The 17,275-nt window shown below is 45.2% G+C and overlaps 2 protein-coding genes across 2 annotated transcripts in view; one reads left to right on the top strand and one right to left on the bottom strand.

Annotated features, from left to right (window-relative positions):
- Window positions 1-1,943: 1,943 nt before the first annotated feature.
- LOC118500846 lies at window positions 1,944-5,159 on the bottom strand. The gene is made up of 2 exons (XM_036026948.1): window positions 4,918-5,159; window positions 1,944-3,606 (listed from the first exon to the last, which is right to left on the bottom strand). Exons 1-2 carry the CDS (start codon window positions 5,017-5,019, stop codon window positions 2,893-2,895), a joined length of 816 nt encoding a protein of 271 aa, XP_035882841.1. The 5' UTR covers window positions 5,020-5,159; the 3' UTR covers window positions 1,944-2,892.
- The window catches only part of SGMS1 (sphingomyelin synthase 1), a 286,000-nt gene continuing 272,881 nt past the window's right edge, over window positions 4,157-17,275 (top strand). Inside the window, exon 1 of the mRNA XM_028511456.2 lies at window positions 4,157-4,406. The gene's annotated coding sequence lies outside the window, so the exon portion shown is untranslated. The remainder of the gene's footprint in view (window positions 4,407-17,275) is intronic.

The following is a 17,275-nucleotide window of genomic DNA, read 5'->3' as shown; positions in this document are numbered from 1 at the left end:
CTGAGTTCAGTCAGAATGGTGACTTCATCCTGTATCCTTCCTTTTTAGCAATCCATTAATCTCAGGAAATAACCCATTTACAAAAATGTTTGAGGATACTCCCTGAGTTTGGAAAAAACGTTTAACTATGGTCCTTAGTTCATCTTTTGACCAAGGTGTGAGATACCTAAAGAGGGTTGATCGCCTGTAGTCTCAGTTCTAATTTTAAAAAGTAACTGACCGATAATCTTTTCGGAGTGAAAAGGAAATTCATACAGAGAATTACTAGAAGGACAGAGGGGAGCAATTGGAGTTATGTCAGTCTTATAGTCTTTTTGCTTTAGGTTATCTCATATATTAATTTTTCATTAGCCTTTTACAAAACATTTGTCAATGAAGTTACTTTGGAATTTTGAAGCCTTCACATATCAATTAAAATAGGTATGCCATTCTGTTTAATTTGCAAGCCCTTGTTTTAAGAGTACTTCTTAAATCATCTTATGTAATTAGAATGTTCCTTGTAATGGCTATCATAATTGTAGATTTTGCCATTTTTGTAGCTATTTATAGCTTCCAGGACTTTTATGTCTTTTTAGACATAAAAGAAGCAGGTGTGTCAGAAGATGGTGTGCTTAACTCCTTGGATTTTAAAGATCCAATTTTATTTATTTTTTTGTTTATTTAGGCTTTGGGTTTTTTGGAGCCAAACTAGTAACTATGGGGGATGTGCCTTTGAGTTGGATACTGTGTGGTGTTTTATAGTACACCTCATTACATGGACATTTCCCTCAGGTTGGCAGGTGACCTAGTGGCATTCTAATCTGTTCCATGACCAACTTATCCTAACATAGGAGTCTTTGAGTTTGGAGACAAGTACTGTAACAGCTCCTGAATGCTTGACCTGTGTCTACCAATTTTGCAACTGCTTTTGAGATTTCCATTAGCAATAATAGCCTTACCCAGACAAAATAAGACAAATACCTGCACCTTAACATAACAGCAGTAACCAAGAGATGTTACCATGTCCTGGTCAAGAGATGCTTCTGTGAGTATCAGATATTCATAATGTGGATTCCTGCACCGGGGAAAAAAAATTGAACCACCCAATCTTAACAAGTGGGGACTACAGACTAGGGGCTCCAAATAAATAAGGAACTGAAAACTGCCAATAACAGTCCCCGTGTGGTACCACTGGGACAAAATCAATGGCTGGAATTTTCCACCAAATAAATGAGAATTGTGGTCTGAAATAAAGTTTGGGCTCTGGGCAGAAACAGCAGAACCATCTGTCAGCTCAAGCTGACTTGCCTTGTATTGAAAAGCCAATTAGATTGCAAGCTCATGCAAAGACAACAGAGCTTGGAACAAAGAGGAATTTATCCATGGCCCTTGGATATGAAAACACAGGTAACTCAAAAGGGGTTTGCTGGTGCTATGGCTGTGTTTCTTGTCCCCAAATGCTGTCAGAAATTTGCTTTGGATCCCACCACTGCCACTAAATCTGTTAAAAAACAAAATTCTACTGAGTGAATTTAAAGGTCAAATTGGCTTTATTCAAAGATTCATGAATTGGGCAGCATCCCACCTATCAAACAGAAAAGATTTCTGAGGAGCTGTACAAAGTGTCCATCAGTAGATAAGTGGATAGAACAACTATGGGACATTTACACAATGGAATAGTGCTCAGCCATAAAAAAAAAATCTCACCCTTTGCGATAGCACGAATGGACCTGAAGAACACTATGCTAAGTGAAAAAAGCTAGTCAGAGAAAGACAAATACCGTATGATTTCACTCATATGTGAAATCTAATGAACAGACTAAACAAGGAAAATGGGAATAGATTCATAGATGGAGAGCAGATGACAGGTAGTCAGTGTTGGGGGGGAAGCTAGGGGGTGGAGGGATTGAGGAAAAAGAAAAAAGGACTCATGGACAACGGCAACAGAGTGGTGATTGCTGGGGAAAAGGACATAGAAGAGGACAAAATGGTCATGGAAGAAATACAATAAAGATTAAATTAAAAATGGAAGGCTTTTAAAGGCAGAAGTGGGGCAAGAGAAGCAAATTTCTAACAAGAAGTATATTCTTTCAGGCAAGGTCACTTTTCTTTGGGGGAAGAATTGGGGTCTATCAATCAGATTACCTCACTTGTGTGGATCAGGTGATTCCAGATTAAGTGGTTAAAAGTTACATTCCTGGGAGAGGCTACAAGTGCAATTAGGTTAGATTACAGGTGGAAACACAAGGCCAGTGGGATGAATCCTGCCCTCCACATTGTTTTATCTGCCCTGCCCCTTGTTTCTACCTGGCTTCTACCTGGTGGCAGCTCGGAACTCTCCCTTAACAGTTGAATAGTTGCGTTTATACAGTCCTAAAATTACATTCGCCCTTTGAAGGCATCCAGGAGGCTGATGTGGCCCCATGTTAAAACGAGTTCAACACCCCTGTTGCAGGGTCAGCTATGTAAAATTTCAATGCTGCATTTGTAAAGTAGGTTGACCTGAGATTCAGTTGGAATCGAGAAATAAAATGTCTAAGAGAACCACCTGGAGGGCTTGTTCATTGGACTGCAGGATCCGACCCTTAGGTCTAGAATTTTGCAATTCTGACAAATTCTTTTATGATGGTGACAAGGCTGGGCCTAAGATCACAGGAACCCCAAGTGCTATGTGGCAGGAGCTCCATAAATATTCACTCTAACTATCATCATCCAAGTTGTCCCCCAGAAGGGACTGTGGGATACTGCATGCACGGAAGAGCAACAGAATCTGTCCAGATGTTTCTGCCAACACATCACATCTCCTCTGCAGGGAATGGGTTAGAACAAGAAGTTAGTTGGAGCAAGGGTGTCACTACCTTAGGGAAAGGAGGCCCTTTCTCCAACTTTAACCTCTGGGGAAAGCAGAGATCATCAGCCCTCGAAGTCTATCCTATGCATTTCATAGTCATTAGTTTGCTCCTCCGCCCTGCAGGAAAACCTAGGGCCAAGGCAACGATTCCGCCGCCTTGGGCAGACGAGGCAGGTGCCGCAACTGGGAGCCTTGAACCCTGCAGGAAGGCGTGCCGGGGAGAAGGGCGCCCTGCCCCAAACCCGTGGGCTCCGGCGTCCGCTCCGCTCGCCCGCTGCCCGCTGGCCGGACGGAAGATGGCTGCCCGAAGCACCGCGGACAGTCACGTGTCGCGGCGATACCGCCGTGCGCACCCCCTCCCCCAGCCCCGCTAGTTGAGTCTTTGACACCGCGCGAGGCGCAGCCCCCTCAGTCTTTCCGCTAAAGGGGTGTCGCGCAGGCGGACCAGGAGAAAGGGCGCCACGGCGCAACGCCACCTGTCTCCGTTGTTTGTCCCCAACCTGGGCACGGGGGTCCTTCGAAGAAAACCTTCCTTTAGGCAACCTCCACCAGATCCTGCTATTGGGCATGCGCAGTGTTTCAGTCCAAGCTAATCGCTCTCCAGGTTTTCTCCGCAACTCTGAGGGGCTGGTGGGAGGTGGGGCCAGGACGGGGCGGGGCGGCCCGGAGGCGCCCAGAATCGCCTTCGCAGAGGGTTGTTGGTCCTGCCGTCTCAGACTTGAGTGGTTTTGCGGGGTTGACCCGGGAGGCGGTTTTATAGCTTTTGGAAAGCGCGTCTGTTAATAGAAATTTGAAAATGGTCTGTAGCGTTCTAGGCCCGCCCCCTTTTTAATACACATTCAATGAGGAGTTAATAACAAGTGTCGCAGTTCTTAGGCTGGGTGGAGAGACTCCTCGGATAGCTCGCAAACTTGTGCCCCAGAGTCCAGACTCCAGAAGGTCGAGTTTGCGTTAGCTGTTCTGACCAGCTCTAGCTGTTAAGCTCTGGCTCTGCCTCAAGTGGTATACCTCTTGTGACCATAAAATGGGCTTCCTCCTGGCTTCAATAAACGGCCCCCCACAATTGTGCAAGCGGTGACTTTCTCGTCGTTGGGAAAAACGCTCGCTCTCCGAGCTTCTAATTAAAAGTAAAACAAAGGAGCCAAGCCCCAGCTGCTCCCCCAGACGCAGCCTGGCCCGGGTTTCCCTCGGTCCGGAGATGAATACCCCGTCCCCCGGCCCCGCCCGCTCGCCCCGCCCTCCCGGCCGTCGTGAACACCCGGAGTTGCGGATTTGTGTCTCGCGGGAACCCGGGCAGCCTCCGGTAGCGGACTGGGCATGCTCCGCGGCCCGGGAGGCTCAGGGTGGCAAAGTCGGAAGCGTTCGCGCCGGGGAGGCAGAGGCAGGGGCGGCGGCGACAGCGGGCACGGACGGGAGCGGGAAGGGCCAGGGAAGGCTGCTTTCCGCTTGCTCCCGGCGAACCGGCCAGAGAGCGGGATCAGGGTGCAGAACCCCGACAGTGCCCTGCTCCGGCTTTCATCCCGCGGCGGGGGGCTTGGCCAGCGGAATTCCGGCGGCTGCCGCGACTCCGGTGCTAGTGAGTCGTGGGGCGTGGGGAGAAAGCCGATCTCGGAGGGCCGATCGGACACCCGCCTTACGGGCCTGGCTTGACTCCTCGGAGGGGAGTGCGGGGGGGGGGGGATAGGGGGCGTGAGCATAACCCGTGCAGCGCCGCGCCGCGCGCGTACCTGGCGGGTTCTCCCCCCGCGCCGCCGCTCCAGGGGGTAGGCGCAGAAGACAGGCTCTGGGGGCTGTCGGTCTGCCGAGCTCGGGGGATTGGAGGGGGTGGGCCGCCTGAGGGGCTCCCGGACCAAGTTGGGGCGGGGAGGAAGGTGGGGGCGTCAGTGGGCACCTTTACAGAGGTGATGCGTGCGAGCAGGAAGACTGCCAAATGTCCGATCCTGGCGAGCGGACGGTGGTGGGGCCAAAGAAATGGGAGACTGGTCTCCTTCGGGCAGTGGCCCAGCCAGGGTCCTGAGACCCACAGGGACCGACCCTAAATCACGGCCCCACCCCCACACCCCGGGCGGCGGCGTGACAGTTGGTACCTTTGGGCCAGATCGCAGCCGGGCAGGCGCCCAGGGTGTCGGGATCCTTCCAATCACTCCCCGCCTCCGTGGCCCCCTACAACATAGCAGCTTGGACCTCATTCGCTTAGGAGCAAGCTCCCCTCGGCAGAACGAAAAACAGCCTCTAGGTAGGAGGAGGCTCTGAAATACCGCTGGGCTGCCCCTGCTGGAGGAGGGTGTTTAGGGGTAAGGCCTGGAGGAGCATGGGCCCACCCTGAAACTTGACAGTCTCTCCGGGATGTGGCTGTCCCCTTGAGTGAGGGGGTCTCCGTGATTCTGAGGCGCTTGTCAGGGGCAGCGCAGCTACAGCAGCGGCTGTGTCTCCCACCGTCTTAACCCAGGTTAGGGTTTGCAGCTTCTGGTGGGCGGACTAGGTGTCCTGGTCCAGCTAACGGATTCAGCCTGGCGCGTTCTGGTTAACGCTTGTTTCTCTCTTGGGAGTCGCGAGTAGAAATCGGGACAAGGGTTGACATGCTGGAGGGAGTGAAGAGCATCCACGCAGGTGCTTCTCAGATGTTTCTTTTAACCTTCAAGCAGTACAGACTTAAGCTGTACACGCTTATGAAACCAAGAGTGAAGGCTGCGCTCTGAAAGGGAAGTTTATTTTCTGTTATGGGGCCTGCCTACTATTTTAGTTCTCTTGACATTTACCTTTCTGGACCTTTAAAGCTGTTTGCACAGGTTATTTTGTTTTCAGACTTGGGGGTGTTTCTGGTTGGCTGCCTGGATATGGAAGTGTTAAGTGCCTGTCATGATGTGCTGTGAACTCCCCACGCTTCCTGGCTCTGGGGCTTGAACATTCTGGGGGGACTGAGTGGGCAGAAAGAGAGGAGTGGGCTGGTGACGTAGCAATGAGATGGGAGTTGCCTAGGGCAGCACAGACTTAATGGGGTTGGCGGCTGTTTTGGCTTGTACAGAAGGGCGTTTCATTGGTTGGGGTGTAAGATGTCCACAGGAGAAGCTAGGCGGGGGATGGGGCCCTGCCTGGTCAGTGCTCCAAGGGAAGCCCAGGGATGTTTGGTGATTCAGCAGGTGGCAGCCTTCCAGCTCTGAAGCCATGCCTTGTCCAAGCAAGCTAGCAAGCCTGTGGCAGCAGCTTGTGCCCGCTGTTGGAGGCGCCAGCTTTAGGGGAACCTCCAAAAGCTAGCTGCCTTCTGCCTATCGCAGCTCACTTTCTGTATCTTGCTTTCTGTTTAGGTCTGGAAGCCCTGGTCTTTTGGGTTTCTTTACTGCTTCTCTTCAACTATGTATTGAGTTGGACAAAAAAATTCATTTTTTTTTTCTTAAGACGGCTCTAGTAGCTCTTAGTTGTCTTTAACTTCATTCAGAACAATTTTGTTAGGTCTTATTGTGACAGCTGTCATATCAGTGTGCATTAAAAAAACTTATCAAAACTGGTGAATTTTTGTGTAGCCATTTTAATATTAAAGATTGAATAAAATATACAACATTTTTGGCATATTATACTTTATTATTTCAAGAAAGGTAAAAACATAACTGAAATGCAAAAGAAGATTTGTGCAGTGTATGGAGAAGGTGCTGTGACTGATCAAATGTGTCAAAAGTGGTTTGTGAAGTTTCTCAGCACTATTGACATTTTGACCAAATAATTGTTTGCTGTGGGGTTGTCTTATGCTTTGGAAGATGTTTAGCAGCATCCCTGGCCTCTACCCACTGGAAACCAATAGTGGGAGATAGCCGACATGCTCAAAATATCCAAATCAATAAACTTGGTGAAAATGAAAAATGTGTTCTTTTATTTTATGGAAAAAACTAAAAGGACTTTTGGCCAACCCAACAGCATGCTTTTGATGCTCTCCAGTTCTGTGACTTGCTGGAGACCGGGAGGCGGCAGCTGCCACCATACACAGTTGAAGTCATTAGTTTTTCTGCAGAAAATGATAGCAATATGTAAAGCAGAGATACTGTCTTTTCCTTCTTTTTCTGCTTTAGAGACTAGAAATTTACATTTTTAGTAAAATAGCGAGATGTATTTCTGCAGCTCTTCCATGATGGTTGTCAGTTATTTCAAATATCAGAGGCATTTAAAAAATCTAAGGGATGTATTAAACTAACATTAGAGGGACATAGTTATCACAAGTGTCGTCTTCATTGGAGGACCCCATCATCTTCCACAGTGCCTAACTTGAAGATACTCAATATATGCTTATTACGCTGTAATTTAAAGATGTTTTCATAACAGAAGCTTGTCAGTTTTGACATTTAAATAACCTTGTATGTTTTCTTAAATCAGAATTGCCAGGATTGACCATAACATTCAATTTTAGCTTGAAAACTCAACGCTTTTATACATTTTCCCCCTAATTTTCAAATTGTGATAGATCCTGCACCTCAGCTGGAAAAACATAGGCATGGTTTGCTAACGTATCTCATGAAAATCCAAAGGATTCTTAAATATAGGTGTCACGCGTTTTTTTAAACTAAAAAGTATACCAGCTGCCTATCAAATGTACTTTATTAACAAAACTTTACTTTATACAGAGCATTTCAGGAAAACCCTGGAATTTCCAAACCTTTGCCATCCAGTGGCAAGTGCTGCTGTAGAAAAGACAATTCAGTGTTTGGGGAATAAAAATTCAGGATTGTTTGCACAGGGTGTGCTCGCCCCAGCCTTTGGGGAAGTGCAAGTGTTTGGTCCGCTCTTTCTTCCTTTATTTCACTTTAGGTACGGTGCTCCTTCCTCTAGTTGTGTAGCTATTTCTTCTTCCCCTAAAGACATATTAATACTTTCCTGGCATGGCCTTGCTTACTTAAGGCTGCTGCCAGAATCCATTGTGTTTTCGCACATAAATTCAACCAGTGGGGATTTTTGTTTTCTGAGTGTCCCATACACTTTCTCACCATTTTATATGGTACGCTCTTTGATGGCCCTTGAGAAAACCTCTGACCAATGTGCCCTCATGGGGACATGACAGTAAAGATGGCTTTTTCTCTGCCTTTTTTTGAATAGTAGCTATAGTTAGCAATCTCTTCTGGAAGACCTGTATGGTATTCCTGGTCTTAAGGATTTTGGAGTTTCTGATCAAGGCTCTTGGTCAGGAATATAGGTCGTCATTTATCATCTCCTATCACATTCCAAGACTTGGGGCTGTGAAGTTAGTTACTTTAATAAGCTAAGTAATTACCAGAGGACCATATTTTGGATCAGCCCTTTTGGGTGTGGGAGTTGGGAAGCAGTGTTGGATATGGGTGAGGGGATGGTAAGGAAAGGGGAAGGGCTAGTGGGGACAGGAAGTTGGCTTAGTTTTGTGACTCTGACCTATGGTGTCAGTACAATGGAATCGAATGACTGATCAAGCGTGGCTCATCCTCCCCTGGAGTGCTCTGCTCTCCTCCCAGGTCCTCTTTCTCTCCACAAATAAACATGCCACACACATACACACACAAATCTACAGACACACCGAAAAAGAGACCCAGACACGGAGTTAGACACACATCCCTTTTGCCTAAAGCCAAGAACCCCTGCTTCTTTACAAATACTAATATGTCAAAGAGGAGAAGTCCAGGGCTCAGTAGCACGTTGGATTCTGGGGGCTCGAAATTACCCCAAGCTTGTATTTCAGAAAGATCCCGCCTTCCCTTCTCATGCAAGCTGATCTGCCCACTTCCCTGCAAAACACATTTAGAGAAAGCTTTGGTGTGGTGTTTTGTCCACCACCCCCCCAACAACAGAAATGAATTTTCCCACAATTCCAGAATCTGGATTCCCAAGATCAAGGCGCCAGTAGAGTTGGTTTCTCTTGAGACCTCTCTCATTGGCTTGCAGACCTTCTTGCCGTGTCTTCAGAAGGCCTTTCCTCTGTGCTAGCTTTGGTGGTTCTTATCTCTCTTTACCTTCTGGTGCTGAGGGTTGGTTAACTTTCCTCAGTTTTTGGCATAAGAGTCTCTCCCTGTGCAATGTTCCTTGCTTGTTCTATTTTATTTTTCTCCTTTTCCCCCACTGCTATTCCCCTCTCCCCAGAGGAGCCTCCAATCCTGTGCTGGATATGTTCTTGGGTATATCTATATTTTTGTTCAAGATGTCACATTATTTTGTGGGTGTTTTCAATTTTCATAAATGGTACTATACTATAGATTTCTTTTTAATTTAACATCGACACTTCTTATTATGGAAATTTTCAGACATTCATAAAAGTCAGAAGACTTTTATTCTACATTTTATTTGTGAGATCTGTGATAGTGTAGGTTTATCAGAGTGTCCAAACTTTTGGTGTCTCTGGGCCACACTGGAAGAAGTTTTCTTGGGCATACATTAAATACATTGCGACACGTAATCACAAAAAAATCTTATAATGTTTTAAGTAAATTTACAATTTTGTGTTGGGCTACATTCACAGCTGTTCTGGGCTGCCCATGGCCTGCGGGTCATGGCTCGGACACCTGACCAGTGCATTGCTGTGACCGCTGTGTTGTGTGGTTGGTCTGCTGTGTGCCAGTGGTTTTTCTTACATGTTTCTCTAGTGACGGATACTCAGCTTGCCTCCATTCCTGCTACTGGGAGCACAGCTGTAATCAACATCCTCTAACAGTCTCTTAATGATGCTTGTGAGACTGTGTCTAGGATAGTGTTTCTGAAAGTGGTTCACACTCAGCAGCATCAGCAACAGCATTACTGGGGAATTGTTAGAAATGCTCACTCTCAGGCCCCAACCTGGATCTCCTAAATCAGAAACCCTGGGGGCGGACTCCCTCAATCTGTATTTTAATATGGTCAGCCGGGAGGTGCTGATGCATGGGAAAGTTTGAGAACCTCTACAGGTGCGCACACAGGCGTGGGATGGTTATGTAAAAGAGTACAAGCATTACTAAACACTGCCAGATTATTCTTGGGTTGCCACATTAGTGCTTGAGGGTTTCTGATTCCCCACATTCTCACTCTTGGTTGTTATTATCTTTCCAATTTTACTAATATTTGATGGCTGTAAAGTGGCATCTCATTTTAATGTGAGTTTATTAGTGAATTTGAACATCTTTTAATATATTTTTAGCTATTACAGTATCTTTGACCAGCTTTAGTCAGTTTTTCTAATGTATTGATTTGCAGGTGTTTCTTGCGTATTCTAGATATAAATCCCATTCTGCCATCTGCCTGTTAACTTTGTCAGAAACTTTTGGTTTTGATATAACCCAAACCATTAATTTTCACCTTATGTTGCACTGTAGGAGTCTCAAGATGTTTTTCCTTACTCCAAGATTACAAAGATGCTCTATATTTCGTTCCATCACTTTCCTTGCTCCCTTTCACCATGAGAGGTTTTACCTCTTTGAGATTTATCTTCATTTATGGAGTAAAGAAGAAATCCAGCTTAATTTTTTTTCCTTTCTATTTTGTGAGCCAGTTTTCCCCATATCATTTATTAAACAGTGTATTCTTTTTATAATTTTTTTTTGTGTGGAATATCCTTTATCATATATCAGGTTCCCACGTGCACACAATAGGTCTGGTTTTTTACTTTATGCATGGCAAACTACATCCATTTAAAGTGTATAATTTGATGACTTTTGACAGCTGTAACTAACATACATGTGAAACCACCTAACCAAGATAGAAGTGTTTTCATCACTTCAGTCTTTCCTGCGGTCCTTCTTTGCCTTCCATTCTTCTCAGGTGACCACTGCTTTGTTTTCTGCCACTATAGATTCATTTGCATTTTCTAGAATTTTATATAAGTGGAACTATCCCCTATGGTACATTTTTATGTCTGATTCCTTTCACTGAACGTACAGATTTTTAAAATCTTTTTAAAAAAATTATGGCAAAATACACACATTTCTAAAAAGGTACAATTCAGTGGAATTAAATACATTCACATTGTTGTGCAACCATCACAACCCTCAGCCTCCAGAACTTTACTCTCAGCCCGAATTGAAACTCTGTTCACATTAAACTGGACACGCTGATTTTGAGATTTTCATGAGGGTCTGTTTTTGAGTTCTCTCTTCTGTTCCAGTCACATCTGTTTATATGCCAAGTTATTTTTTTTAAGATTCTATTTATTTATTTTTAGGGAGGGAAGGGAGGGAGATAGAAACATCAATGTGCAGTTGCTGGGGGTTATGGCCTGCAACCCAGGCATGTTACCCTGGCTGGGAATGGAACCTGTGACACTTTGTTTCGCAGCTGGGACTCAATCCACTGAGCTACACCAGCCAGGGCTCCAAGTTATTTTTTATTATTTGTAGCTTTTCAGTGTATCTTATATGGCAGGGTGAACTCCTCATTTGCTCTTGTTTTTCAGGACTTGATTATTTGTGGATATTTGTTCTTCCGTACACATTTTATAACGCTTGTCAAGTTCTCAACAAAGTCCTGGAAGTATGAATGGCATTGACTTGAACGTATAATCTACAAAGGGAGAATTGACACCTTTTCTGTGCTACTATTGGAATTCTTTCCATGAACATGGTCATCATCCCATCTTTTAAAAATGACTTTTTAGCCCTGGCTGGGAAGCTCAGTTGGTTAGAGCATAATCCCAATATGCCAAGGTTGCGGGTTCATCTCCAGTCAGGGCACATACAAGAAGCAAGCAATGAATGCGTAAATAAGAGGAACAACAAATCTCTCTCTCTTTCTCTCTCAAATCAATAAATGAAATTACAAAATTTTTAACAGTTTAACATTTTCTTTCTTATGATAGCATTTTTTACAAAGTAGTACATTGCTTTGAGGAGATTTTGAGTCTGGGCTTTTTAGTCTGAATGTTAGAGGAAAGCAGGGTAGGGGCTTTTGTGACAGATCTTGTTTCAATCTTATTTTTCCATTCACCAGCCTTGAGTGACATTGGGTAAGTTACTCACCTTTTATAGCCACAGGTCCCTCCTCACTCAGACTGAATCCCAACAGCCTCCCCCAGGAGGCTGCCGAGGGGTGTAAATCAGATCATGTAGGAGAGGCAGGGAGTACAAATCTTGAAACAGTTGCCACTCGGTGAATGTTGGCTTGTAATACCTTCCTCAATGCTGGCTTTGAATGGCATAAACTTCCTATTTTTATTCTGCTTCTTAGGAATTGGTAACAAAGAAGTGTCAGAAAAGCAGAGTGAATAAGCCAATCAATTAACCGTGTAACATTCTAAATTTACCAATGAGGCCTGTGCTCCCATCTACTTTTGTGGGGCTTCACAGAAAGTATGGGTAATTCCAAAGAATTTTACAGTCCAGGGGAAGGAAAAGACATACGAGGTCTGTCCAGAAAAAGTGCAGCCATTGTTAATTTAATGATAATGGTTTGTGTGACTTTGATTTAACCTGGCAGCCAAGGAGAGTGGACTGGAATGCACATGTGTGAACAGTGACAACTTCACTGAACAATGATGACTTCACTGTACTAGTCAGTGGGGGCAGTAGGCACTGTTGAGCGAGCATATGTACTGTGGGGCCATCACATTGAAAATGACTGAGGGAGTACAGTTATGGATCTACATCAAATTTGAGTTAAGCCTGAACAGTCCTCTGCGGAAACTATTCGGATGATTCAGAAGGCTGAAGCTATGGACAACTGGTGATTGGCAGCCTCATCACATCAACACGCCCACTCATGCATCATGTCTCATACACAGGTTTTTGGTGAAACATCAAATCACCCAGGTGATTCAGCCCCCCTACAGTCCAAATTTGGTGCCCCTGTGACTTCTGGCTTTTCCCAAAACTAAAATTGGCTTTGAAAGGGGAGAGATTTCAGACTCTGAATGAAATTTAGGAAAATACGACTGGGCAGCTGATAGCAATTGGGAGAACTATGTGAGGTCCCAAGGTGCCTACTTTGAAGCAGACTGAGGTGTCGTTGTCCTACATACAATGTTTCTTGTATCTTCTTCAATAAATGTCTCTGTTTTTCATAGTGTGCGGCTGGATACTTTCTGGACAAACCTTGTAAACGAGAAACAGGACTATGACAGATGGTATATATTAGGGGTGAGGTGGTGTGATGTCAGGGGAGTTACGAGAGAGAAATGCTGCTCTGTGAGAATTTTGACTTGATTTAGGTAGAATTACATTAGTGGGAGAGCAGGGACTGGTGAAACCAAGTATAATGAGCGTTTCTGCCAGGGCTTTGAGAGTCTAGTATTGAACCTTGTGATAGTGGATTTTGTCCCTAAATTTAAGTGTCTTCTAAGTCATTGCTTTGGTATCATTGATAACAAATGGCTAATAGATGCCTAGATAACTAGTGGCTACTGTTATCTTATAGTACAGATACAACAGGTCTTGTAGTACAGTGGTTAAGAGCCCTGACTCTGGAGCTAGCGTGCCTGGGTTCAGGTCTGGGCATTACCATTTAGGAGCTGTGGGAGCTTAGGCAGTTAGGTAAACCCTTTGTACATCAGTTTTGTAACCTTTGAGGGTGGGGTGCAGTAACAGCAGGTACCTTACTGGGTGTTGTGAGAACTACATAAATTAATATTTGTCAGTCACTTAGCTCCTGGCACAAGGTAATTACATTTAGATGTTAGCTGTTCTTTCATTCATTGTGTTTCTCTTGTATTTTATTGGGGTAGTGTGTGAGGTCTTATACCCCAGAGTTGGATGGCTTTTGTCCAGAGAGACCTGGAGGAGGCACAGTCCTGTAGTGTGGGCTTTCTCTGCACATTACCTGGCACGTGGTGTGTGCTCAGGTTGTAGACTAAACAAGTAAATGCTTGGTAGATAGTGGGCCACGTGCAGTCTCTGTGGGTCCTGGATATCCTCAGTGAGGGCTCTGGAAGGACTGGATAGAAGAGGTCGGGTGGTTAGCACGCAGGAAGCAAATTTTGTTCTGTGCTTTTCCTCAGTCTGAGTAGACAAAGGTGTAATCATAGGGATTCACATTTGTTGAGAGCTAACCACATGCCAGGCACGAAGCCTTTGACCCTTGTAACGACCCTATGAGATGGATATTAATATTAACCTGTTTTAGAGCTGAGAAGAGTGGGGCCTAAGTCGTTTGCCCAACAAAGCAGGAGTGTTCTGATAGAATTTAGTGTTTGAGGACTTTGTCAGTTGGCAAAGATGACCAGAGTAGGTGCTATTGGTGGAGAAACACTTTACATACCGAGTTGTGAAAGACTGGGTAGCCCAGCAGGGCATTCCCATGACCCTGGAGGTTTATCAGCCTAAGCTAATGGTTCTCAAATTTCAGCATGTATCCCAAATACCTCGAGGCTTGTTAAAGACACCTGGTGCTGGGCCCACCCTCACCAGAGTTTTGGAGGCCAGTATCTTGGGGTGGGCCCAGTAGTCGACTCCTCTGATAGGTTCCCGGATGCTGCCGATGCTGGTGGTCTGGAGACTGTTCTTCAGGAACCATGGCCGTAAGCAATACTCACACTAGTGAGGGACCAGCTGCTCCTATGTCTAGTTACAGTCAGGTGAGATGATTCCAGATTTGGAAATTTCAAATGCTTTTCTCCTCCTGAAATAAATGAACTCACATGATCCTGTTTATCTAGGCCAACAGAGGAATGTCTGAGCCGGTGCAGAGTAGAAATTTGCTTTCCAGCCCTACCCGTGTTTCTGACATGGCTAAGATGGATGATAATCCAGGGTGGAGACAACATTTAGGGAATGCAAGCTGAAACTCCTTAGAAGCATGTGGTGCCATCGAATGCATCTTGCCTTAGGAAGATGCCCTGATCTGTTTTTATTTATTTATTTATTTGTTTAACCCTTCCTGCTTCCTGCTATAGGCACAAAAAAGCTTTGTGTCCACCAGTTATGCTTTTGGAAAAATTTAGGCACAGAGAAATGAAAAGTGTGAAATATGTGTAGCCTGACTGTGGAGAGGCAGAAGATAATCTTGTTTGACTGGGCTAATTGTCTGAAGGAAGGCACTGAGAAGAGAAGAGAAGAGAAGAGAGAAAAGGAAAAGGAAAAGGAAAAGGAAAAAGAAAAGGAAAAAGAAAAGGGCTGAGTACCCATCTCCAGCTCTTGCGAGGTAAACTAGCTACCTGTAAGCTCAAGTTTAGTACAGTGCCTATACAGGAAGCCCTCAAGAAATATGAATTTCTGTTATTATACCACAAGTTTTCTGTTTTGCAGTTGAGGCTGCATTTTCCCCTTCTGAACACTGTTATGCATAAAACTGTTAAATGAGAAAACGGTAGAATTGAAAGGTTTGTAGGAAATCGGGACTTAGAATTCACTCAGAGGAGAACATACAAGTACATTATATTGGGGAAGAAACTTCGGTGTCTCTCGTGACACTGGCATCCAGGAAGACCTCATCTGCTTGGCGAGGAGATGTGGCTGGGCAGACGGGACCAAGATTGCTAAGGAAAGACTGGGGAGACAAGAGAGGCCTGTTCACATTTGCCAGGTGTCGTCAAGTCTGGTCTTTTTGTACCGGGGGCGGGGGTGGTTAGAAGGGCATAAACATGTGCTAAGGGTCTGCTCTGGCCTGGCCAGACTCCCTGTTAAGCCTTGAGAGATAGAAATGAGTGAGATGGGGTCTGCGTCTTTGAGGGCTCAGCGGGGGAGAGGGGCATGTCCACAGATAAATGCCATCACCATGGAGTGAGTGCAGTATGGCAGCTACACACCAAGGCTCCTGGGGGCAGAGGTGGGCTGGACCGAGGAGGAGAAGGTGACCTGCTTCAGGTTCCCTATGCGACAGTACACGTGAGAGGTTGATGATACCACAGGTTAGTGTAGCTGAAACTGGAAGTTACATTTCATTTTTTTTTTCTTTTGTTTTTGGGGTTTCCATTTTTTAAAAAGATTTTGTTTGTTTATTTTTAGAGAGGGGGAAAGAAGGGAGAAAGAGAGTGAGAGAAACATCCATGTGAGAGAGAAACATCGACTGGTTGCCTTGCATGGACTCCCCGACCGGGGCCCCCGCCTGTGGCCTGATGGGGAATTGAAACAGCAACCTTTCACTTTGCGGAGTGGTGCCCGACCAACTGAGCCACATTGGTCAGGGCATGGGGTTCCCATTTTTAGTGAGATAACCCCCACAACAGAAAGGAGTCCAGGAAGATGCGTGCTGTACGTGGTTAGCCATCAAAGGGGAATTGGGAACTGGGGCTGCATTGCAAAACCACTTAGGAAGTTGTAGGGAGCACTTGACAGCTTACTTTCTTTGTCTAAGAAATGTGGCTAAATTTTAGCTACTTCCTAGGAATGTAAATCCTGGAGACTAATAACTTCCTATCTTTAAGGTAGTCAGTTTTTTTAAGAATGATTTTTATTAAAAAGAAGGTTTTATTTTATTACCCCTCAACTTCTGGCAAAGGGTTAAATTTCACTTTCAATTTTGTTTTTAGTGGTTTGCTTTTCTCATTGACTTTGTCCTTTCTTTTCCTCCTCTTCCCGCTTCTTCCCCCTTTTCTCCTTTTCTTCCCCCTGTCCCTTTCCCACTTTCCTTCCTTAATACCCTTCCTTACAAATGATGTGCAAGCTAAGGTATATGTGCCACGCTAACTTGAGGCTCTGTTTCCTTATCTGTCAATGGAGAGTTTGGATTAGTTGACTCCTAGCTGTCCAGCCCCCGGACTCCACGCGTTCTGTGATTGTGGGACACCTGGCAAGAGTGTCTCATGAACTCCACATCGTCAGTCATTTATTATAATGTTAATAAAAAAGTATTGCTCTGACCAGTGTGGCTCAGTTGTTTGAGTGTCATTCTTCAAAGTGAAAGGTTGCTGGTTCGATTCCTGGTCAGGACACATACCTGGGTTGTGGGAGATTCCCCCGCTGGGGCATGTGTGAGAGGCAGCGGATCCATGTTTCTGCCCTGACTGGTGTGACTCAGTGGGTTGGGAGTTGTCTGCAAATTGAAAGGTCGCTTTCAATTTCCAGTCAGGGCACGTGCTTGGGAGGTGGGCCAGGTCCCTGGCTGGGGGCTGATGTGTCTTTTGTACATGGATGTTTCTCTCTTTTCCTTCTTTTCTCCTTGCTCTAAAAATAATAAATAAAATCTTTTTTTAAGTATCTTATTTCAGAACTTCCTTCCCCAGTCCTATTTAGTTGTATGTCCAAACCACTTTATAGAAATAACAATAGCAATGAGTGGTTGATTCTTCACTGTTGGTGTTTTCCGTGTGGTGACTGATGCTCCTTCTCACAGGCAAGCTCTGTTAACGTTGCAAAATGTGGGATATTCAGTCTTTTAAAAGCTTCATTCAGGCATACTATGTGAATCCACAAAGGATGTTATAACTGATGTTATATAAGGACAAATTATAAGAGATGTGATGATTAATCTGAGGTTATGGGGTCGGGTGGGAGCTCTACAGCTAAGCAGGGTGGGTGGATGATGTTCAAGTTAGGAATGGAACGTCCAAGAGTCACAGACTTAGTGAAGGTCGAAGAGAGCAGAAAGAGGTCCTGGAGGCAC

The sequence above is a fragment of the Phyllostomus discolor genome, chromosome 5, assembly GCF_004126475.2.
Source record: "Phyllostomus discolor isolate MPI-MPIP mPhyDis1 chromosome 5, mPhyDis1.pri.v3, whole genome shotgun sequence".
In the NCBI taxonomy this organism is placed as follows: domain Eukaryota; kingdom Metazoa; phylum Chordata; class Mammalia; order Chiroptera; family Phyllostomidae; genus Phyllostomus; species Phyllostomus discolor.
The sequence above is the reverse complement of the archived record's forward strand: the minus strand, read 5'-3'. Positions and strand labels throughout refer to the sequence as shown.